The following is a 25500-nucleotide window of genomic DNA, read 5'->3' as shown; positions in this document are numbered from 1 at the left end:
TATCACAATGTTTAATCAGTCCAACAGGTCTCAACCCACTCACTTCCTTACATTGGCTCTTCAGACGGTTAATTGAAACCAGTTCCTTGATCCCTCACTGCCTATACCTCATAAATAAATAATAAAAAGGCATATTTTCCACACAGTGAAAACAGCAAGCCCTACCTTCTCTCCCCTGGGGCCATCTGGTCCAGGATTTCCCTGCAAGAAAAGGAGATATGTTAGAACTCTTTGCTGTACATACACAGATCTGATTATTTAGCCTACCCTCTCCTTTTTTAAAAAAAACCACGTACCTCATCTCCCAATTCTCCTTTCTCTCCAGGAGCTCCAGGCGCCCCCAACGGACCCTAAACAAACACACAGAGAAAAGAAATAAGTACAGTAAAATCAAAGGATTCCACAATAAGTTTTTGGGTGCTCATCAGTTGCAAAGTAAATCACGTGACAGAGTTGATCCCAGCAGAAACAACTATAACTGCCAGAAAAAAGATGTTTCCCCCTTGCTATTGCCATTCAAAATCCTAATCCATCTTGCTTTACAAAGATGAAGTTCGGGGGGGAAATGGTGTGCTGGGATTATTAATCTTTTATGGCTTTGTTGTTTCAAGTGTTTCTTCATAAGAATAAAGCTTTTGAAAAAAATGTAATGCTGGGATCCTTCCAACCATCATAATCTGTCTGGAAAGCTAAACGTGAAGGCTACTGCGATTTTGGCATAAAGACAGAGCACAGTGTCCTCTATAGAAAACAATCCCTTTGTAGGCCAATCAGATTAAAGGTATTAAACAAGTGAACACATTTACTTGAGTTCTGGAAAGAGCAGTTTTCCTGCTTATGGTATCTACTTTGTTTTTTCCCACTAGAACCCCAACATCCATCCAAGCACAGAACACAAAAACTTAAAATTAAAGAACTCAGAGTCGAAGAATTTATTCTGAACACCAGTACTGAGCAATACTTTCAGTCGTTCCAACTTCTGTCCTGGTTACCCCAGCTTTCTTCATTTCAGCAGTATTATTTTGGCTATTGGTAGTAGGGAGTCACTTTATTATTAAAAATGTTTGAGTTCCTCTGTGTCTCACCAGTGAAGACAGTAACAACACAGCAAGTTGTCGGGGCATGGGAGAGAGAGTTCTCAGCCATGGCACCATAACTGTGGGAAGTCCTCCCCTTGGAGTCTCAGTTAGCACCAACGCTTATTTCTGTTAGGCACCAAGTGAAAGCTTGGCTGTTCATTGAGGCCTTTGGGTCTCATTAATTCATCTCAAATACTGTTGTACGTAGTTTCAAAAACTTGAAAATCTTGAAAATCTGTTTTTAATCCATTATGACATTCAATAGGTTTTCAGCTTGTTTAATTTATTTTTATTGTACACTCAACCCTCCATGTTTGCGGATTTGATATTTGCGGATTTGATTGTTCATGGATTAGATGAATATGTTCTCTCTAGGAATATCTGGGTCCTCCAGTGCAACTCTGTGGTCAACTGTAACTAAAAGTTGCACTGAAAGACCTAGAGACTCCTAAAGAGAATACTCTACTAGGCAATTGTAGCTTCTCCAGTGCAGTTCTCTGGTCAGTGTCTGTCGGACGTTGACCACAGAGTTGCACTGAAGAACCTAGAGATTCCTAGAGAGGTGTCCTCTCAGGTAAAAACATGGTGTTTTTGTTATTTGTGGCTTTTTCATATTCATGGGGGTCTTGTGCCCCTAACCCTAGTGAATATGGAGGGACAAGTGTATAAACTGTTTAACTTGTTTTAATGTTATTTGTACACTGCCATGAGATCTTTTTGATGTAAATATAAACATTTAAATAAATAAATAAGTAAATAAATAAATAAATAAATAAATAAAATGACCCGTGGATCACCTATTGTTTGCTCCTGCCTTAACACATCTGAACTGAAGGCCCCCCTCCCCATTTGTGTCCTAGAAAAGCTGATTTCATACATGGGTGTGTGCATATAGGAATGCATGTTAGGCTGAAGTGGAGCACCTGTTGTATGCATGGGGATTTCCCAAAGGATTTAGAGCCCTAAACAATCAGATCATTATATTGTCGTATGTAAGTAGGCTCTCAGCTTCAGATGCTCCCTGTTCAATATCTGCAAGATGCTGAGGAACCAGCAAAGCTGGAGTCAGCAAGCACACTGTCTCTCCCACCTCATGCCACTGAAATTACGTAAGGGACATTGTTCAAATAGGTCTACTGTCCAAAGATTATCTTCAGCGTTACCTTTTCTCCAGGGTTTCCAACATTTCCACGCCTGCCTGGTCTTCCATCAACCCCAGGCTCTCCCTTGAAATAAACCACAACACAGAAAAGAATTATGAAGGAAAACATCAGAAAATATATCAGAAAGTATAATCCTGGATTCTAAAATAAATAGTTTACACTTTAAGTATAAACTGTTACGTATGGGTATGTTTTAATTTCCCTCCAGCAAAGAAACATCATCATGAAGCTGTTTTCTGTATTATATCTTTCGTCTGAAAAGTCAGAGTCCAATACATTTTTGGGGAGTGAAATTATAAACACTAGGCCCTAAACTGGAAGGAATCTGCATTCAATATATAGGCAGGGATCAGTTCTATTCACAGTTAAAGTCAGGTCACATAAGACTTTGAGAGTCCTGTATCCCTCTTGGAACAAACTTAAGTCTTCCTGCATCCCTGGCATCTTATAGAACAATCCAAAAGCAGGGAAGTCCATTTGATTCTGGGAGAGATGGGACTAACGGAGAGACCTCAAAGCCCTGACACATTCCTAAGGAGCATGGGATAAGGCAAACTTTACAATCTTTGAGCCTTCTAGCACTGGCAAAGGAGAGGCCTTTTCTGCTGCCACCAAGTAGTGACGAAAAGTACGTATTTTCAAATATATGTTTAAAATGGTTGAAAAACAGGTTTCTGAAGTGACATATTCTGGAACAGGTGAGAATTTTTGCAGTTCAGGAGTAACATTACACAAAAATGCTGTTTTCTACATAAAAACCAGCATTTTTCCTGCAGAAAATATCATTCTGTGCAAGAAACAGCATTTTCTGTGCTGCAAATATCATCTGTTAATAATATATGTTAAAAGACTGAGACTGGTCTGGGGTGGTTAAATCCCACAGGTAAGAACTGTTTTGATTTCAACAATCCACTGAAATGGTTCTGTCAGACTCACTGTCAGCTCAGATCCAGGCAGCACTAAATTTTATGGAGAAACCTTGTCTTCCTTTGAATTGCAGGCAGAGGCATTGCACTTTCAAACGTCTCTGAAATCAAAATTTCTACATGAAATGAGATTCTAATTAGAAAGAGCAGGAACTTTGCCTTTCTTGCTACTTTTTGGGTGGTTAGATGGTGCTGTCCAGTCATAACTATGCTGAAATCTCAGATTTCTCAATTTTGTATGAGTGGCTCTACTTCTGCCCCATGAGACCAAAAGGAAGGAAGGAAGGAAAGAAGGAAGGAAAGTTTCAAAAGTGAAAAAAAAAACAACGAACAAAAACAGACCCTGGGGGACTAGCTTCAAAGGTCCATTGACAGTAACATCAAAATATAATGTTATTCATGCATTCTAGGCTATCAAGGCCAAAACCTGTGAATACCCAGCCATAGATTCTGGTACATTACTTTCAAAATCAACTACAATTCCACTGAAGACTGAACTCGGAAAATCCATGTTCCAACTGGGGAGTAGGAGTAGAAGTAAGGATCAAAGGAGTAAGAGATTTTTTTTACAGAAGTAGGAGTATGAATAAGGAGTAACCCCAACATCACCAGTACTCCCCAGCCCTGTTTCCAACATGAGCAGAATAATTCCATTTAGAATGGCTCCTGTAGAGAGAGGTAAGCCTGCCAAATCATCCAGAGCATCAGAAAAATACAATCAGGAGTTAACTGAAATGTTGCCACAGTGGACTATGACTATTTCCTAAACCTCTTTACACATTTCATGGATTTCTTATGTATATTATAGCCATCTTTAAGCAATTCACTTGTTCTCAGCTCAGAGACCAGTTTTCTCATCTTAAAGTGTAATTTCCTAGAAAAGAGACCTTGCAGCCTTTCTTCTATTTGGGGCAATGAGAATCTTGGTATTTAAAATCTTGCAGATTAATCTTCTTTATTGAATACTGAAATATAAATATCCTGTATTGAGGAAAACTGGAAAGCTATGGGGGCTTTCCAAAATATTGATGTCTGAGGTTGCCTTCACAGCTTCATAGCAACAGATATTTCCTTTCTTGCCCTCCTCTAATTGCAACCTGAGAAAGATTACTAGGAAATCTAGATGACTAGTGGTATAATACTCTGCTGAAAACCTGGCAGTCTAAACCACACTGCAGTGAGGTGTTTTTTCAGTACCATGATCTTGATCACACTTCTTCTGGGAAACATGTCTGATTTTTGCATAAAGGCAACTGAAGGTCATGTGTTCACTTAATGTTGTTCATATCTGCCCAAATTGAACAGTGACCTGATAGAGCACATATGGTATCCCACAAGATTGTTTAATTGGGTCTTCTACTGCAAAAATGTTAATGTTCAGCTTCTGATTTTCAGCATAGAATTTACACCTAACCAGAAGATACAACTATGATAATGAAATAGCAGATCACCTTTACTCCTTTAGGTCCATAAGGGCCAGGGTCCCCCTTTGGTCCAGGTGGTCCTTGTAAGCCCTGTTTAAAACCAAGCTGTGATCAGTTTATGTAGGAAACAAACATGAAATAAACTTGTATGAATACTACAGTAATTCTCATCAAGGCTGAACAGGCATTTAGAAGGCATGGAAAGGCTCCTGGTTTACAACTATTTCTTGTATGCATCCTAGTCTATGTAGAAGCCTGCTTAAAATTCATTATACTGTATTCCACTCCACCCTACCTGCACTTTCTCCATGCAAGGTGAATTTATGCTGTTCAGACTGACACAGTTCACATTGTCGACACAAGTGTGGAAGATAAATATATATGTAATATGTTGGACCTACGTACATCAAATCCTGGGGATCCTTTGCAACCTGGTAGTCCATGAAATCCTTGTTCTCCCTGAAAGGAAAAATAAGTTACTAATCCTACATGTCCTTTTCCTCATGAATGTCACTGTTACTGTCTGCTTATTCATGTAATTAATAGCATGTTACAAGGATCTTTCATGGAATGTAGCATCCACAGAAGAAATAATAGATGAAGCTCTATAAGATTGTCTCAGTAAATTTTTCAATAAACACAATGGAAGGAACTGCCTATAATACATGGAGCTGAGGGCTTCTTTCCCCCTCAATTTCCTCAGAAAATATCTGGGCTCCTCTTATGTTGTTGGATTATCAGGCAGATTTATTTCACATCATTAGAGCACTGGGTGATCTCCTCATTCTTTCTCTTGCCATTACACCTTCCATGGTAATTTTCTGAAATGAATGTTCACAGGCCTAACTGCAACAATTTTTTTTGGAGTTTGGTCTTTCTCCTTTCCTAAAGAGAAATCCTCCATAGATATGTACGAGCCATACCTTCTTGCCATCAATGCCATCAATGCCACGCTTGCCCTTCTCTCCCTGAAAAAGAAAATCACTCAATCAATCAATAAATAAATACATGCACGCACGCACACACGCACACGCACACACACTTAAAAACAGCTTCTATTATCTTCCACCAAAACCTTTGCAAGAGGCATTTCCCAAGAAACAAAACCATGTCCTGAAGACATACCTTGGCTCCTTTGGCACCTCTTGACCCCTGGAGATGAAAGAAAAGGATTTAAATTAACATACAGTTTGGAGTGACTCTTATTGATCAGGGCCCCACAGACCACCTAGCCAAAACAAATTAACCATTGCTATTAATTTATACTGCATGACATAGAGAAGTCTTCCATCCAGGTACTAGACTAGGCTTAAGCAAGGAAGGTTACATCATGTTGGATATGATGGGTACCCCATAGAACAGATGGATAGAGAAATATTTTAGTTCCTGTCCATTGTCCTTGCTAAAGTGATTACCAACTGAAGTGTAATCTAGTCACTCTCGCTCTGACAAATGGCAAATGAAAACTCTTACAGCATAGTCTGTTCAATAGTGGAACAGGCAATGGACCCTTGAAACACAATGGACTCTATTTTCTGTCGGGTATGCTTTGATTGAGAGTTCCTGCATGGCAGGGGATTGGACTGGATGGCCCTTGTGGTCTCTTCCAACTCTATGATTCTATGATTCTTACATGTTTTTCATTAGAGGGTGAATGGCTATGTAATAGGGATTCACAGGAGTGGACTTCTTGAAGAGGGCAGTGAAGGGGTTAGACAAGATGACCTTTGAAATCCATTCCAACTCTATGATTCCATCCCAAGATTATCAATAGATAGGTAGATAGACATAATAGATTCAGTATCATATCAACTTCTCTTATTTCTTGTATTCCAGTTTAGTTCATCCAACTTAATTCTGGAGGTCTGGACTCCCCCCCCCCAAGCTTTCTCATTAGTTTGGGACACTTTCTATTCTTCAAATAAAACTTTTGCCTAGCCGTGAATTCTGAAATGCTTCTTGCAGATCAACATGTCCTCCTTTGCTTTATGTAGGATTACACTGTGATCAATACCCCACTCACCTTGTCACCTCGGTCACCTTTTTCTCCCTAAAAAGGAAAACAAGAAAAAATATAAATGTAATTTTATTGTTGAAATTCAAGCTAAACAATAAACTGGGGTGGCCAACTGAGACAGTGGCCAGTTTTCATATCCACAGTGGCTACACCACCACAAGGAAAATTGGAAAGGGAAGTCACACATGGTTCGGACTTTTTTGGTGGATGCTTTTTATCCTTTTGAGGAAATTTGGGGGTGCTCTAATCTGTCACCCTTGGAGGTCTCCAGGAGAAGCAACCTCAGAACTAAAATGGGGAGCTGGGAACAGGGGCTTGGAGAAGTAAGAGGCTGGGAGGGCTGCAGGTTGTACTTTCCCCACCCCTTGCTATAAAGGAGTGTTTGCCTACCTTCATTCCTTGGTAACCAACAGGTCCTGGGTCTCCTTGCTTTCCCTGGGATAAAGAACAAACAACAAAAGTTTAAAAAAAACATTGCAGAAAGTAATCAAACATGGGGCCATTATCCCAACTTGTGAGCTAAACTATTTCAGCCAGAAGTCTCTGGTTAGTTAGAATTTGAAAAATTGCACTCAGTAATATAGGTTGGATCCAAAATATGCAATATGGTTTGATGCAATGTGACATGGAACCAGATGGTTAGAGTAGACCCATTTAAAGCAACAGGGCTTAAAACAGCAATGATGATTAACTGAACATGTTTAAGTTGTGGCATAATACTATATCCGACTTTATTTTGGGATCCAGTTCATATCTTACACATGTACAATTACACACGGACATGGACACATGCACACACACCCCAAGTCATACCTTGTAGTCTAGGTTTAGCCATACTTATTCCCAATAATGCTTTTATACTACAATCACTCTGCCTCATTCATAGACCTTTGCAGGATGTGTATGTGCATATGGGGAGGGCATGGCAGACAACACTGTCTCCCATTTTAACTTTCCCCTGTTTCCCCACAGCTGGGGTGGGTGGAACTGCAGCTCAGTCTGCTGCATGGTCAGAATGACTGCACAATGATTCCAGCTGTCTATAGTTTTTTTTTAGGTTTTTCGGGCTATGTGGCCATGTTCTAGAAGAGTTTATTCATGACATTTCGCCAGCATCTGTGGCTGGCATCTTCAGAGAAAGCCTTGGACTTCACATTCCAACTGTCTGTTTGGAAGCACCTCAGACCTAGATGTTTTATTAATTGTTTATATATTAAAATATTTGCACCACACCTATTGATCCAAAGATCCATAGGGCAACCAACAAAAATGTTAAAACTGTAACACATAATAAAAATAACATCAACTCACATAAAGCACAATGAAGAAAACTATCCCAACCAACAGAATAAAACAAACAAACAAACAAATAAAATGGTGGTGGCAGCAGCAGACCACTAATAAAATCAGTAATCAACAAGTCCTAAAAATTCTAATTGCCTGGCGCTTGGGTTGTTTGAGGAGCAAGTTCATTCTTTTCCGAATGGGAAAATGTACTTCTCATCTGCAGATATCAATCCCCCGAGTTTCTAATTCATAAATAAAAACTTTGAAAGGTTGGAAGGGGGCAGTCAGGGGCAATGTTCATTTTGTCATTATGACTAGTATGAAAATTCAAGGACAAAAAAAGTCCCTCTCTAACACAGGTAAAAATAAAACTCAAGGAAAAATCTGCTGTGAATGTTTCCTGGGCTCCCAAACTAAACACAAATAGGGTGAGTAACCACCCTGTTGGTGATGTGGGGAAAATTCATCACTAATCCAAATAAAGTTACCTAGGTTTTTTTTAAAGGGGGAAATATGTTTACTCCACCCTCTTAACAAATTGTATCCTAGGCACACCCAAGTAACATGGCCTTATTTGTCGTTTCTCACGGGGAGATCCCAAAATGCAAGTAAAACAGTGGTGGATGTGATGATAAACCCAAGAATAGCATATATGCTGCTGCTGCTATTTTATGCTCAGCCCATCCCACAACAGGACATCTAGCTAAAGAGAGAGACAGAGAGAGACTTATGCTACAGGGCTGGAAACCAGAGTGACGGAGCTAGTGAAGTGAAAAAAAGGAAGACCCCATGCCTGTTTTTTTATGGACCTAAATACCCCAAGCAGCATCAGATGCTGTCTGATCTTGGAACCTAAGGAATATTGTGTACTGTGGGCTATATTTCAGAGGGAGGAATTGGCAAAACCACCTCTAAGTATTTCTTGCCTCAGAAAATCTTATGAAATCCATAGGGTTAGCATAAACTGACAGGCGATACGAAGGTGTGTGTGCGTGCGTGCACACGCACACACACACACACACACACACCATGTTGTTAAAGCTAGTGTATTGCTTTATCCACATGTTACACATGTCTCAATTTGACAGTTTCAATTAATCCTCTGTTGTCCCACTATTTTTAAAATGTCCCAGTTTCTCTCTCTTCCTCTCACTTTCCCCCTTTGTCCTTGGCTTTCTTAGATTGTTGCAAACTGAGTGCAACGTGCAAAAAAGTCCCTATCCAATGCAGGTAAAAATAAAACTTTAAATAAAAGTGCTAAAGTAGTCTGCACTCAATTAACTCAGAAGAGGGGAGAGGGGAGGAGGGGTGGAGTCTTGCCCTTCCCTGTAAACTCAGGCAAAAGCAAACTGCTGCAGCCTCTTCTAGCTTGCATGATCTTTCTCATTAACCTTTGCCATCTTGACCACACTCTAATGTTGCTTGTCTACATGTGTCCTAGTTTTCATTTGTGAAATGTGGGAGGGTATGTGTATCTCATTTAATGTAGTTGCTAAGCAATTGTCTTGACTCCATTAATGTTTCACAGATCCAGGGGATAGTATACTATGCAGAATTGCATGCAGCCATTTAAAAAAGAACAACCCACCATCTTTTGAACAATGAGATCCAGTAACAAGGTAATGTTTCACTTAGGAAGAAGAAGGTGGATTGACCACAACTATTTAACAGCAAAATATATAATTAAAATCCTTTCCCCTCTCTGTAGAACCCATTTGTCAAAGTCCAATCAAATTGTACCTGGCCATTCCCTGAACCCTGAGCTCATGCCCAAGACCCTGCTGCTATTTCTGCAGTGCCAAGGATTGTCCAGCGAAGCAGGGTTAAAGGCTCACACAGCTGTCCAAATCTACAAAGTGGTTACTTGGTTTCATTATCAGATCCCTTAGCAGCTATCCATCCTGTGAACTGAGGATCTACCTTCTCCCCAATATCTTCATATCTACCAGCATGTGACAAGCAATGCCATTAATGTCAGCAGCAACAAAATGAGATACTGACATATGAACCAAATCTAACTGAAAAGGAGATGTCCCAGAGTAGCCCCCTTGCACAGTTTTCACTCTTCCTAGCCCCCCTAGAGGAGTGACTAGCATAAGGCTGGGCTGATGTGAAAAACGAGTGGCTGGCTTGGCACAGAATGTTTATGCCATTTCAAGTAGGCCTTACACAGCCCTGATTACTCCACAAAGTCACAAGATGTGATCACAACTCATGAAAGTTCCAGCCAAGATCTGATGGACTCAAATTCTGGAGCCTGAAATCTTGTGGTGGCCTACATCCCTAGCCTCATAACAATATTTCCACTGCCAGCTGGTTTCCCTTCTCTCTAAGATTGGTACCAGTTTAGGTGGCACATCATGTTTTTGGTATTATCCAGCAGCTTTTAAATTTTATTTAGGAGATATATGTAAATACGGACTTATCAGAATGCCCCCACAGAATTAGTTCTCAATGCCCAGAGTTGAGTATTCTGCCTTAAATACAACTGCTAATCTCAATTAAGAATCAATGGAAATTACATAAGTTTTGATTTAACAAGTTCTTATTGATTCAGTGGAGCTACTGTAGCTGGGACTAACAACTGGATTTAGCATCTGTTCTTTTTTGGTCACAACTACAAAATATCCCATTGGTTTCTTATGCAGGTACAATGCGGGCACAGCAGTTGCAAGGGAAGGAAGGCAGATTTGCTATTTTGATATCATAAAAAAAATTGCTATCCAAATACCTTATTTCTCTGATGTTGGCATTCATGTGATGGGGTTGGGGGAGTTCTCCAAGCTAAAGATGCTCTATCAAGGCTGGCGGACAAAACTGCCTGTTTTATAGCACAGGAAATTTTGCAGGCCAACCTCCCTAAAGCATTTTAAGTCAAACACAGCCCCGTCACAAAGACCAGCACTGGAGAAACAGGCTGCTGGGAGGCAGTGGCCATCTTCTCTTGATGATAAAAATACTGAAATCCTTTCCTTCCTTCATGAATGCTATGCAGTCTGGGTAAAAGTGTACACAGTATCATCACAATAGTAGCATAAACCTGTCAAAAGGAACTGAAAACAGATTTGGGCCCTGAGAACTCATCTGAAAATATAGGGTCATCTCTCAAATTGTTCATCGTTTAAATTGGTTCACTGGTTGTGGATTCATCTTTTACTTGTTCACTGCAAATAGCCAGCCAAGTAACTAGCAATGTGTAATCTGCATTCTTTGCATTTAATACCCTTACTGTTAATGCTGTAGTTTCTGGTGTACAACATCCAGAATCCAGTGGAGGACATTTGCTTTAACTGTGAAATCAGGACTATGGTGGTTTCCTCTCCCCATCTGCTCAGCAGAATGGGGAGTGAGGACAAGTTCCTTTCTGTTGGCATTACAGCACTACTTTGACACTGGATTTGAGTCAGTTTCTTTAAGGGGGACCTGTAACATTTCCAAGGTGTTTGGAGACTGGCAGGAATATAAAAATAAACCACAGCTGCTTCCATGCATTATATAGGACCCCAGAGGTCAAAAAGAAATTGTGGGCAGGACAATGTTATAGGTCATAACAACTCAAGGAACAAAATTTCAGGAGTTCAATCATGCTATGTACTAGCAGCAAAAAGAAAGCACACAAAATGTGTTGGTTGTAGTATAGGCTCATCTCATAGTTATAGTAGTTCTCCAGCTCTAGGTACACTTAATGAGTCAAACAGAAAGCTTAGATAAGAAATATGAGTCCCTGAATTTGAAAGTGCTGGTAGCTATAGTCCAAAAAAAGGGGGGGAAAAAGCAATTTTTCCAAGTTCTGGTCACAGGGACTATAGAGAGAGGAGCACCCCTGTTTGCATTAAACAATGCATCCAATCAGTTCAGTGTGGTCCAGAGTGAGGCAGATTGAGAAGACAGCTGTCCTTGGCTGTGTCTCTGCTGTTAGTTTTCACTGATAAAGTAAAATGTGGAATAGAGCAAATAGGCTTGTTGCCTAAAGTATGGATCCCCTCTAAATCACTCCTTCCAACAGTCAGATATGCCTTTCTGTGTCCAGAGAATGTTTTACAATAATGCATCACATCTTTTATTGTAAAGAAGGTTTTATTTCATCTGAATGCTTCCAAATCAAAGAGATATAGACCATCCTTTTACTTACAGGCTCTCCAGCTTCTCCTTTTTCTCCTGGCAGGCCAGGCTTTCCTCTTTCTCCCTGGAACAAAGCAGCAGAAAACATGTGAGACAATGTCCATTTTACATTTAATTTTCCAAAATACAACTGACTATTGTATAAATAAACAGCACTGGGGAAAATGGAGTGGGGTAGGGGGCAAGAAGGATGCAAGTGTTGTGAAAGCTCAAATATATGAAGCCTGTAAGATATTCTATTGTAAGGTTGTTGTAATCTGTACATTTTCATGCACTGTCAAAAGAAGCCTATAGCTTTACCAACCCACTGCAGGCATACCTCAGTTAATAAAGCTGCTGACAAAGATACTACTATTTATAGAGGCTTTTAAATGCCTGATGAGACCCCCTTTCCTCATCCTCTGTATAGCTTGAACATTTTTATCAGCACTGACATGGGGAGCATGGTGAATTTTCTATTAAACAGTAATATCCAGGAATGCATCTACTTTGGTAACTGAGGCATACTTGTATTTTGAAGTCTCACAGTGTTAGGCAAATATGATGTATTGCTATGCAGCATTTATTAATTACATAAAGGAGATGTCACTGGCCTTTTGCCAAAAAGTCCCCACGGTAGCCAACAAAATAGATTAAAAAAAAAAGACTACCAAAACAACACAGCATTTTAAAAAAAATAACCATTGCACATGGTATAAATACTAGCTAGTAGCAATGTTGATCATACTAGCAGAAAAAAAGAGAGGCAGTTGCAGCACTGGCTGCTCAAAAAGCCCTAAAGAAGAGAGGCACCATGGCCTTGTGTGTAAGAGTCAATAAGGAAAGAGTAAGGAGTTTTGTCAATTTGATGTAGTCACAAATTATGCTCTGTCTTCTGCCGCCATCAGTCAGCTTTGGATGGCAAGGACAGAGGTGACAACATCTCTTCAGAAGTCATCAACACAGAATTAGGTTCTAATTAGATAAGATGGTCTGAGCTGCCCTCTCCCACTAACTTGCTCATCTGCACCCTCTCCCCAGCGGCCTGCCTCCCTCTCAGACAGTTGCCTGGTTCTTTTTTTGTGGGTTTTTTGGGCTATGTGGCCATGTTGTAGAATAATTTATTGCTGACATTTTGCCAGCAGTTGTGGCTGGCTCTCCTCCCCATCCTCTGTGTTGCCCCGTTGCCCACCTTCCCACCCAGGGCAGCCAGGCAAGTGAGGCAATGTAATGGGACAGAAAGGACATATGTTCTTTTCCCTCTATCACAGGGCTGCCTTCCCAAGGAGAAAGCCCCTTGACAGAGCAGCCGAGAAGGGTGTGCACTCACCCCCTCCTGCTGCTTCATTGCAGGGCATCTTGCCCAAGGGAAAAAAATCTGTGATGGAGCAACCAGTAAGGGCATTTGTTCACCCCTCCTGCCCCATAGGGGAAGTTGGGCCCAAGCAGATGTTACCTCTCCTCTGGAGTGTTATCTGGTGCACTCCATACCCCCTGCACTCCTCCCAGTAAATCCACTGACACCAGTCAATTCTCTAGCAAACGTATTTCAGGCTGCTTCTTACTTTGTGATACTGTATATTTCAAATATCTGCTTAGATAAGAACTTCTGTATATTTCAAATAACAGCTTAATTTCATATCCAAACACAAATGTAACTAAGGCATAAATCACCATGGTTAGGTAGATCTCTGAGAAAAGTTATACCTGGCAATTAAGAGCAACTGTGAAAATGCTCTCCTAGCAATCAGTACTGACTGTGCATACAAGGTGTAGTTATGGGAAACTGTAATGTAGGGGCTGAAACCCTAAACAGTGCAGGCTGAATAATTACATACAGAGAGATTCCCAAACAAGATGATATTTTATCTTTATTAATTTCAGCCAGTTTGCCCTCATCCAACTTTTTCACTTAGAAGCTGTACAGACAGGCCATTAAGGCTGGCCTGGAGGTGGAGTTGGGGCATGGCATCCATATGACACAGGGCCCAACTCCACCCCAGGCTGGTGTGACACCGCATGCTGCAACACACATCACATGGCATCACAGCTCTCCTTTTGCGCTGCATCTAGATGATGCAGTGCCAAAGGAGCGCCGAAAAGCTACGGTGCCCTTTTCACTGCACAGAAAGGGGCCGCTTTTTGTGGCTCCTTTTTGCACCACAGAAAGGTGAGATCGGGGCCACGGCATGCAGTTGCCATGTCCCCGATCCGGTGCAGAGAAGCAGCTGCAGGCCATTCCTTAGGGGCAATCTGTACAGTCCCATGCTCCATGTACTGATTTAGCACTCCTACTGTCTTTTATGAATAGAGTGGAAGCTGGAGTGGAGAATAGTTCACAAATGTCTAATCTCCTCCTATGTACTCCTATGTCCTTCCATTATGCTGTCTCCCCTTTCCCAGGATACAAATATAACAGTCTTGATATTCAACTAAGCGTAGCTTGATAAAAATGGCAAACACAGCAAAACACAGACCTCATATCCTGCATCCCCGATTGGTCCTGGAGGGCCTCGAGCAGGCTAAAAATGTACAATGAAGAGACAGTGGTTAGATCAAAGAAATGCAAAACACTTCGTAAATATATTATATAATGATAACCTGAGCAGGCACACTTACCTGGCATTCATATGAGCAGCACTGCCAACAGACAAGAAAGAGAAAGTGTCATTAGAGGATGAACAAGAAATCTACATCAGTAAACAAGTTCTGTGGAATGTGAACTCAACCACTTTACCATAAAAGGAATTCATTTGTACTTTAAGCAGTTAACCAGTAGAGTTTAACTAATATGCCAGTGTATGTTTTAGTCAGTACTAGGAGAGGCTATGGACGGTGTCATGCGACCTGATGTGATAGACAGCAAAGTACTCCAGTGTTCTCAAACTTACTTGATCACTGGGATGAATAATTTAGGAATACATGTTCTATTACACAGCTATATGTTAAAATGTTGATAAAATCCTGTCAGTCTGTCATTTAAAATTATTTTATTCAATTCTATACATTCAAAATTCCTGACTTTGTTCCCCCTCCCCCACCCCAAAATGTGTGCATGTGTAAATGGCTCCTGTTAGTCTCCCTTCTCTTGGGGACATTTGCTGTCTCCTTGTAGAGATCCCAGGAACTGAGAATGTTCTTAAGCTCCATGCCTGGATGGTTTTCCTCCAGCCACTTGGCAGTAGCCATGCTGGATGGTGGTGGGACTCAGCATGTCTACATTCCTGGCTTTCCCCTGTAGTTTCAGAGGCTGGGCTGCCTGTTGATGGGATCTAGGTCCTATGCAGAGCCAGGTTTATGGAAGCTGCAGCTGATAAAGGCTGTAGAGACGTTCAATGCAGGCTTGTCTTTCAACAGTGACTGCTTTCCACTGTTTGTTATATCCCTAGTGGATGCCAGGGTACTATCTAATATTATTTTGCCCTAACAATCTAATCCCTTTTACAGACTCTTCTTATTGGAAAAATTCCATCTTCCACAGCATTTCATCTGATAGAGGTCATAAGGAAGAACATTGGCCCATAGCTTCTTTTCAAACATGTTCCACTTAATGCACAACCCAACTTAAATCTTTTTCAAATATGGCCTACTTAATGGAAATCAGATGACCAGGATTCACATCTGCTGCCTCCCTGCCTGCTGCCTCACTACTTTCTAACATAACTACATGACAATAGTAGCTTTATGGACAGGCAGTCATCTATAACTTCCAACTACAGAGCCATCCCATGATCTAAATCCAATTGTTGGTCCTAGATAGATTAGACCCATGGATGCAAACTGCAGGAAAAGGGATTCCAGCTCAACATTAGGAGGAACTTCCTGGCTGTTTGACAGTGGAACACACTCCTTCCTTGGAGTGTAGTGGAGTCTCCCTCCTTGGAGGTCTTTAAACAGAGGCTGGATGGCCATCTGTCACAGGGGATCCTTTGATTGAGAGTTCCTGCATGGCTGGGGGTTGGACTCGATGGCCCTTGTGGTCTCTTCCAACTCTAGGATTCTATGAATCAATTGGACTTCCAAGATGCTTGCTGTGGCTGGAACTAATAACTGGATTTATGCCATGTCATCACACTCCACAATTTCTGAGCGTCCAAAGAAATCAGAGCACCAGAATCCTGAGATCAATGTTTCTGAAGGCAGTTTGAAATGCTATGTAATGAAGAATCTATCCTAGTCAGTTTTCCACCCGAAGAAATCATCTTCACTTTTTATCAGTAAATGACTAAAATATTTTTTCCTCTCGATGATGTATGTCAACTGTCTCACTTGCTCTGACATCTGTAGAGTTAATAAAAAATGCCACATTTATGACCCTCCCCTGAACTTCCTGTGAGAAGAATAATTTGTTGTTGTTTTTTTTCTCCCACTAACACACAAGAAATAGAGGGAGATAATTCTGGATGTCAGATTTATATTTGCTATGTGAGCCCAGTTCTTCTGAAAAAGTCATCCTGACAACTGAGTAGAAGAAGTTAAGAAAATTATTCCTTAGAGAACAAATGATGTGTTCAGGAAACTTACCGCTTGCTCCACATTCTTTGTCTGAAATAAAAAACAAAGAAAACACATAAGGCAGAAGGAAACAATATTGCCTGTGGACTTTATTAAGCTAACAATAACTAAACAGAGAAGCAAGAGAGTCACTCACGATCATGTCAATAATAGTGTCAATTGTGTTGCTGATTTCACGTGGACGTAAAGCTGGTCCAGTTGCTGTGAAATTGCGACGATAATTTTGGTCTGTGGCAATCACACTTAGCCTGGGTTCCTGTGACAAAGCAAGCACATGGCCACAAAATGAGAAAAAAGAGGGGTTGAGAGGGTTGTTCGTTTCTTAGCTTCTTGGAATTCATCTTTGAACTTAATGTAATTCCTGAACTACCTATGCAATGACAACTGTACAGAGAAAACAGAGAAATACAATTGGCCCTTCGTATTCACATGGGTTCCATTCTGGACCCTCCTGTGGATAACAAAAACTACACGACTTCAAGTCCTGTTGTTTCCAGTGGTGGCGCAGTGGTGTCCACACATAACTATTGAGTAAATGGGGCAGGGGCATCCATGGATGGTCAAATCCATGGATGGAAAGCCCACAGATGACAGGAGCTGACTGTAATGGCAATTTTCAAATGAAGATTAAAATAAAGATTGGCTTTGAAGTAAACTTGGTAAAGTAGACTGTTTATAAGCATCTACACATAATGTAATTTTTTTAAAAAAAGTTCTAGCTGGGCTTGTTTTAAGTTTCTAAGTTTGCACTGGAGAGGAAAACTTGGAGCCTTGTTGCATTACAAAAGTAAATGGAGCTGCAGTGGGATAGAAACAGCTTTCTGCTTACATCTCTGCATGATATCATAGCCCTTCTGTTCTCCCTCCAGAGGGAGACAGTTGCAAAAGTATGCCTTTTGCCAAATAGATTTTCCCAGCACAACAAAAGGCATGTTTTATGACCGTCCCCTCAGGAAGTGCTTTGAGGGCATGCAGAGAGGTAAAAGGAAAACTGCTTCTCCATTGCTGCATCTTGGCTTACTTCTGTAATGTGATAACCCATATTAAGTGCATACTTTTCTCTTGGATAAGAAATGAGTGCAGAAGTTATTCAAATGCCTTCCTTACTTTCAGACTAAGTAGTCTACAAAGAAAGTGAAGAACTAATGGAGTAGGGATGGTTTTGATTTGCGAAATGTTTGTCTGCACTGCTGCACTGGAGTATCCTACTTGATACGGTTTGTAAACAAGACAATAATAATTAGCAGGTTCTAAAATATGCAAAATGATACTCTTCTTCTTTTTTTCTTTCTTCTTTTAAAAAAGACTTTTCATACTGACTTTACATATACTCTCAATATAATTTGTGTGGGAAGGGATGCCAGCAGTTGATTCCAGCCCCCAACCTACAGGCAGAGATTATTAGAACAGAAGTTGCCTTCAGTGCCATTCTTGGAAGAAAAGCAGGATATATATATATATATATATATATATATATATATATATATATGTAAATATAATAAAATAAAATAGAGCCTTTGGGTTTCAAGATATCGAAAGTCCACAAGATCAAATCCATTAAATAATATCCGTTTCCTGCTCTGTTTCCCTTTATTTATTGATAGAAGTTGCTCTAATAACATCCATGTGTGTCTGTTTCATACCAGATGGTTTGGAGATATGGCGACGGAGAATACTTTGATTCCCTGATGCTTTGCTTCATTGGCAGCATCTTCCAGTCCCCCACAAGGCTCTTTGTAGCCTTCCAAGGGATGTCCATCTGTCACCACGATCATGTATTTATTTTCCTTGTGATGTGATCCTCTGTAAAAATGCAAAATAATGACTGATAAACAATTTATATTATCTCTGAGGCACACTACTCTGACAAACTGCAAGCACAAACGGCAAAACCTGGCATATCTACCTTTTGCACCACTGAGGCTAAAATGGAGAAGAATAGAATCATAGAGTTGGAAGAGACCACAGAAGGGAAAGGAAGGGACATAATGGGAACAATGATCTTGGGTAGAATAAAATAAGCACAGGTTTATTGCATACAGCTATAGATTTTGGCACAGCACAGGATAACAGATCCAGTGATCATCTGACTCAGCTGTAGGCTGATGTTCAGGCCCCAGCCTCCATCCTGATGAACCCCTCGGATGGTAGAATATGGGAGCCAATGTAGACATGAGCCACTGTGTGGATCCCTCCAGCCACCTGGAGGTGGGACTGGCATTAGGGACTCCAAGCCCCCCCCCCCCAAATAGGCATAGACATCTTATTCTTGGTACATGGGAGCCCCTACGGTGCTTACCTCCCCCCACTCCATAAATGGGTCCAGCCCAGTGTCCTCAATCTTTACAATAAGTTGTAACAGGGGAATATGAAGTACTGTAATATATAAGCTTCACAACCTGCCATCAATGGATAAGGATAACTGTGCCTCCCCTTACTTGTCTATGAGCAGAATATAATTCACATCAATACACTAGACAAAATGGAGGATGGGTAGTAGTAGGAGTTTACCCTGGACTGAAGACTCATGTGGCCACTTAAATAATAGGAAGATTGGCATGGGAATTTGGCCCCTCAGTTCTCCTTGAGAAGCCCTATCCCTGTGCTTCCAGTCCACCTATACTAAGTGGCTGGAATGTGTGTGCATAGATAACAGTGTAAGGTAGGGATGTGAAGAATATTTGCACATTTCCCATTACTGATCCCCGCCAACTAAACAAGAGTGAAAATATCAATGCTTTTCTTTCATCATCATCCACACCCTTGTTTTTCTATAGAAAAATGCAGTTTACAAAAATACAATATCGTTTACCAAATTCTGTATTTTGTGCAAAAGATGTATTTCCCACCCCAAGAAACATCTATGAACCTCTCTCAAATACCAAAATGTCTTCCCCAGAACTCTCAAAAGCTGTCTGACCCTAACTGATATAGTTTGTGAGAAAGGTTAATAAGGTTACCCTGATATTGCAGAAAGGAGCTTGGCAGAAGTGAGATTGCAATGACTTGAGCTATACAGTATTTCTGTATCTTTGGTATAGTACAAAGAATGTACCAGAAACTCAGAAATGTTTTGCAGAAAGATTAATTCTTGTCCTCATATAGTGTTACTCCCTCTTCCCCAGTCACCACATCATTGTCTTCATATGTTTGCTCACTTACTTCCAGTCTTTCCCCTCTTTGTTTTCTCAGTCTGATTTCTTTCACAACTTACTATTTTCGATAATTTTGAAAAAAGACCCTCTTCCAGGTTTTACAAATACCAGAAATATTGCCAGTATACAAAATAATACACACAGGTTATGTGCAAATTTGTTGTGACTTTTAAACATAGCAAAGTGTAAAAATTTGCTCCTCAATTAAAATGAAATCAAATGATCTAAGCTTCGAGGGAAGAAGCTGAAAGCTAGAATCCTGCTGGATCATTACAACAGCATAATTTCAGGGTATGCCCATGCCAATAGTTTTTACATGTTTGAATAAGGAGGTAACTAGCACCCCATTATGCAAGAAGTTACTTTTCATCCCAGAATGCAGGGATCCAGCTTCAGGGCCAACTCTGTCCCCAAATATGGGGCAGCTTTTCGCCTGGAATGGTTTTGCCACCTCCATCCATGGTCAAGAACACTGGCAGAACTTTACATTTTACTGGACGGGGTCTTAGCCCAAATGTACAGTAAACAAGGTGCATGAGAATCATGTGCAAATGTTTAATCTGTGTTGTATGTGTGGAGCTGGATCATGCCAGTTGGACCTGCTCCTGAACTCTGTTAAGTTCAAAGTCCATTTTCAAAAGAGAAGGCTCTACACATGCACATGTTGTATCTGGTGATGAAATCTATATCTGGAAAAGACAGGCCGCAGATCCTCACTGCATATTCCCCTTAGCTCCTTTACATAAATCATGTTCACAGGTCTAAAGACTTATGAAGTGTAAAGTACCTAAGGGAGACTTTTGTAGGGACGCTCGGATGCAAAACACACTGCTGAAATAATCCAGTTTGAGATCACTTTAACTGCCCTGGCTCAGTGCTAGGGAATCCTGGGAATTGTAGTTTCATGTGGCACCAGAGCTCTTTGACAGAGAAGGCTAAATGTCTCACAAACCTACAGTTCCCAGAATTCCCTAGCATTGAGCCAGGGCAGTTAAAGCAATCTCAAATGGGATTATTTCTGCAGTGTGTTTTGGACTTTAATTCTGTTGTTGGTGTACAGTTGTTGTTATTGTCTGACCCACTCAACCAATGGGATTTACTGTATATACTCATGTATAAATATAGAAATATTTGTCCAAAAATTGACCCCCAAAGGCTGGGTGGACCTAACCATGGGTCAATGTAAGTACTGTATTTTACATTGTACTCTACCCTTTCTCCAAGTAAAGTGGCTTAGTTCATCCTGGGAGCACTCAAAAGAAGCACCAACCCCCTCTACTCTTTCCACCATAATGCTGCTTCTAGCCTTTTTGAATGCTTGGGTGGAAAAATGACAGTGGTGGCACCTCTTTTGTGCTTCCCCTCAAATACGTGCCAAGAGGAATTGGCCTTAGAAGGATCTGAATACGACATTTCCGTATAACAGCAATAAACATCATCCTTTACATCCCTTGTTACATGCCTCTAAGTTTTATCCTCAGTTTATCCACGAGTCATATTAAAATCCATAATTTTGGCACCAAAACTTGCCCTCGACTTATACATGAGTCAGATAACTCACCATTCAACAATTGATTTAAAGGGTCTATGTTAGTTGGGATTGACTCACAGGGTGCCAGTTTAGTTGATTTCAGAAAGAGAGATGCTGAAGAGGAGAGGAAAGGCCATTGCCAGGGGGCAAGGATTACTCTTTTCACTTTAAATAAGATAGCAGGATTTTCAATTTTATATTTAGAAGAGAACAAAGAGGTATATTTCTAATAGTAGAATTTCTGTTATGCTTTTGCAGAGATGTCATGTCATGTTTTTCTTTCTATTTTCTTTTTATAGAATTTTAAGAGTTGTCTTCAAGGTTGCTTGTTGTACTGAGCAACTATTTGCTACTACTGAGCATAACATACAGAAGATTTCTACAGTCAAGTCCTGCACTGGCACTTCATTAGGCGCATGGAACTTTGGGGACATTGGGTATATAATCTATTGTTGTTTTCTCTACCTATATATATGGGGGGGGGGTGAGATATTAAATTGTGCTTGTGCTTGCATAACTATTCAATTATGACTGTCCCCAAAGAATTCAGAGGAGGTCCACAAGCAGCCTACAAATTTCTGATCTGCTCAGAAGTGGGGGAAGCAGTTCAGGGAGCAGCCATCACAACAATAATGAGCAGGGGGAAATACAGCATGGGGAGTAAGTGTTAGAAGGGAGAGTCACAGGGTGTTGGTTTCTTCCAAGCTGTCCCCCATTTCAAATAATCTGGATAGCCTTGGCAACAGGCCCCCTGGTCTGAAAATGCTGCTGCTCAATGCCAGGTCGGTGAATGGGGCAACATCTCTGATCCAGGACTTGATCCTGGATGAGCATGCCGACCTGGCTTGTATTACAGAGACTGGCTGGATGAAGCTGGGGGGCTAATCTCTCCCAGTTTTGTCCACCTGGGTTCTCCATACAGCAGCAGGCAAGGCCTGGGGTGGGGGGAGGCAGAGTTGCAGTGGTCTATCAAGATTCCATCTCCCTTACCAAGTGCCCTGTCCCACAGTTTGATGGTTTTGAATGTGTCTATATAAAGGTGAGTGGCTGGGACACCCTGCTGCACAACGGTCTCCTGAACTGGCGGAGTTGGGCTTTACAGTGAGTGGCATTGGAATCCTCTCCACTGGTTTTGTTGGGGGATTTCAACATCCATGCAGAGACTGCTTTATGGGGAGCAGCTCAGGACTTCATGTCTGCCATGACAACCATGGGGTTGTCCCAAGTAATATCTGGTGCCACGCATGCGGCAGAACACACTCTGCCCCCCTCCCCCTTTTTTAATCTAGGCAGAATGACAGTGATCTGGGAGTGGAAGATCTTTTTAAATCACATTGTATTCTTTTAACTGGAGTTCTGAATTGTTTTAATACTGTGAATACTTTAATTCTAGTTTAATGTTCACATTAAGAAGGATGTAGAAAGAGAAAGGTGTGGAAAAGTTCCTCTATTTTTCCACATTACATAAGCTTTCACACAGGGGCCATGTGTTTTTGGTCAAAGGTTTCTGGCATCTAATTTTGGGGGGAGCAACGGGGGGGGGCAACGGGAAAAAACAAAGAGAGTGAGTGAAGGGGGACTTTGACACACACATACACGCGCGCACACACACATGTATACACCTCCATCTCCCTCTCTCTCTCTCTCTCTCTCTCTCTCGCTATCATTCTCTTGGACATGAGAAATGGCACCTAAAAGAAAGAAGACAGTTTTGAAGAACAGATATGACCTGGCCATCAGATCATAGAATCATAGAGTTGGAAAGAAAGGCCATACAGTCCAACCCCCCTGCCATGCAGGAAATCACGATCAAAGCATTTCCGACAGGTGGCCATCCAGCCTCTGTTTAAAGACCTCCAAGAAAGGAGACTCCACCACTTTCTGAGGGAGTGTGTTCCACTGTTGAACACCTCTTACTGTCAGGAAATTCCTCCTAATGTTAAGGTGGAGTCTCTTTTCCTGTTTCCCTCTTTTCCATTGTTCAGGGTCCTATTCTCTGCAGCAGCAGCAGCAAAGAAGCTTGCTCCATCCTCAATGTGAAACCCCTTCAGATACTTAAACAGGGCTATCATATCACCTCTTAACAATCTCCTCTCAAGGCTAAACATACCGAGCTGCCTAAGTCTTTCCTCATAAGGCATGATTTCCAGGCCCATCACCATTTTGGTGGCCCTCCTTTGGACACGCTCCAAGTGGTCAACATCCTTTTTGAATTGGGGAGCCCAGAACTGGACACAGTATTCCTGTCCATGAGGCCGGAACAAGGCAGAATAGAGGGGCACTTTTACTTCCCTTGATCTAGATGCTATACTTCTATTTATGCAGCCTAAAATAGCATTGGCCTTTTTAGCTGCCACATCACACTGTTGACACATGTTCAACTTGTGGTCTACTAGAACTCCTAGATCCCTTTCACACATAGCCCCCTTATGCCAGGTATCCCTCATCCTATATGTATGCATTTCACTTTTTCTACTAAGTGCAGTATCTTATATTTCTCCCTGTTAAAGTTCATTTTGTTCATTTTGGCCCAGCTTTCTAATCTTTTAAGGTCATTTTGAATTTTGATCCTGTCCTCTGAGGTATTAGCTATTCCTCCTAATTTGGTGTCATCTGCAAATTTGATAAGCATGCCCTCTATTCCTTCATCCAAGTCATTGATAAATAAGTCATTGATAGAGGATCACTTAAAAGCAAGCTAGCTTCTGAGATCTTACATTTTCAAGATTTCCTCCACACCTACAATGAAAATATAGGTATGTGTTTTGTTTCAAATCCCATACAAGAAATCAGGACTATAATGTGTTGCTGGATTATAGCCAGCATTCTAAACTTCTTATGTTGTTTTCTTACTCTAGTTCAGAGGACTATATGGACAGGTTGGTGTGACAACAGGTGGCTATCTCTTAAGCATAGTTCACTTGAGGTGCTGAGCAGCTGGTTTGCCTGCCTTTGCTGCTGCCTCCTTTCTTGTCAAATAAGAAAAAAATATGGCTTTCATTTACCCAATGAGTAGCTCTTCAATCCCTCTCTTGATGGCACAATCTGTGTAAGTCCCTTTCCCAATGGAGACTACTTTGGCGACTCGGTCCTTTAAGTCATTTCGCCCAGTACGCATAGGGGTGAGCCCACTGATCAGCTGCACCTCATCACTGTAATGCAAGGCCCCAGCATTCCACACTAGATTCCGATCACACCGATAATATCTGTGAAAAAAGAGGAAACGAAGTCTCACAATTACAACAGGGGTTGGGAAAGTGCAATCCATGAGGCCCCAAAGTGTGGCACCTGAATCCCCATTTTAAAAAAAAAACCCACAAGTGGGTAATTTTGCCTTCTCCTATAATTTAGCTCTCTAGAAAACACAATAGTTTGGTTCCCACAACCTTCAAGACCCCCATATACCTTAAACCTCCCTTCCAACAAACAAGGAAATGTCCAAATTTTGGGCAAAAATGAAACTGGGACTGAGGTGACATCACTTCCATCTGTGTTTGCCCACACCCTCTCTGCAGTTACCAATCCTGCCTTAGAGAGATGTCTTTCTTTCTTCTGGAGAGCAAGGAGGCAACCATGGTTCTGTTCATCTTGACTTTAGATAGGACTGGGGTCTTGATCATGTTTTCTTTCACAATGGTACTAAGGTGTGGTTGTCTTTTGCATTGGGGCTTAATCAATGCACTGTGCTGGTGCAATTACAAGCAGAAGTTACTACTGTAATTCCAAATTACTAGCGTGTGCCTTAATTCAAAAATATTTTTCAAAATTCTATAAGTTTTAGATGAAGGTGTGTAGAGGAAAATGCACTGTCAGAATGAATCTGTGGGAAAGTAAAATAAAAGAAGAGGAAAATGTGCTTCTCACCTCTAGTTGGTACAAACATTGCTACCCCAACTGCTTGTGCTTGGCAGTTGTGAAAAGGCTATCCAGTGGTACTTCACATCCAGAATTCCCACTATTGACAGCATGGCTGAAAAGCCAACAGATGCCTGAGAAAGGCTGGCATAAAGGAGGCTTCAGTTATACCCTGTCCTGCCTTTGCTTCATCTTTCATCTTCATCTTTCCTGTTAGTTTTGCTTTAGGGAACATTGGAAATGCCAAATTTATAAACTAACACTAAGGCCAAGATAATGTTTGAGATTACAAGCTGCAAAACTTCACCAAGATGGATCTCACCAAATGTGTCTGTGCATTGTCACAGCATTGCTATCACTAGTGGTTTTGATGCATGTTTTTATAGGCCTGGGACAGAAGGGCCAAAAGTGCCTCTTCGGGAGCATGCAGCAACCGCATGCCCCCAA

At 41.1% G+C, this 25500-nt stretch overlaps 1 protein-coding gene across 1 annotated transcript in view; it reads right to left on the bottom strand.

The window, feature by feature from the left end:
- The window catches only part of COL6A1 (collagen type VI alpha 1 chain), a 66533-nt gene that overhangs the window by 35962 nt on the left and 5071 nt on the right, over positions 1 to 25500 (bottom strand). The window contains exons 3-18 of the mRNA XM_042445492.1: positions 24204 to 24404; positions 18156 to 18315; positions 16649 to 16768; positions 16522 to 16542; positions 14617 to 14637; positions 14475 to 14519; positions 12029 to 12082; positions 7000 to 7044; positions 6616 to 6642; positions 5718 to 5744; positions 5516 to 5560; positions 4998 to 5051; positions 4620 to 4682; positions 2243 to 2305; positions 297 to 350; positions 166 to 201 (exon numbers count right to left, since the gene is read on the bottom strand). Coding sequence (XP_042301426.1) covers positions 166 to 201; positions 297 to 350; positions 2243 to 2305; positions 4620 to 4682; positions 4998 to 5051; positions 5516 to 5560; positions 5718 to 5744; positions 6616 to 6642; positions 7000 to 7044; positions 12029 to 12082; positions 14475 to 14519; positions 14617 to 14637; positions 16522 to 16542; positions 16649 to 16768; positions 18156 to 18315; positions 24204 to 24404 — 1036 coding nt within the window. The remainder of the gene's footprint in view (positions 1 to 165; positions 202 to 296; positions 351 to 2242; positions 2306 to 4619; positions 4683 to 4997; positions 5052 to 5515; positions 5561 to 5717; positions 5745 to 6615; positions 6643 to 6999; positions 7045 to 12028; positions 12083 to 14474; positions 14520 to 14616; positions 14638 to 16521; positions 16543 to 16648; positions 16769 to 18155; positions 18316 to 24203; positions 24405 to 25500) is intronic.

This window comes from Sceloporus undulatus, chromosome 1 (assembly GCF_019175285.1).
Source record: "Sceloporus undulatus isolate JIND9_A2432 ecotype Alabama chromosome 1, SceUnd_v1.1, whole genome shotgun sequence".
Taxonomy (NCBI): domain Eukaryota; kingdom Metazoa; phylum Chordata; class Lepidosauria; order Squamata; family Phrynosomatidae; genus Sceloporus; species Sceloporus undulatus.
Note: the sequence above shows the minus strand (reverse complement) of the source record. Positions and strands in the feature narration are given on the sequence as shown.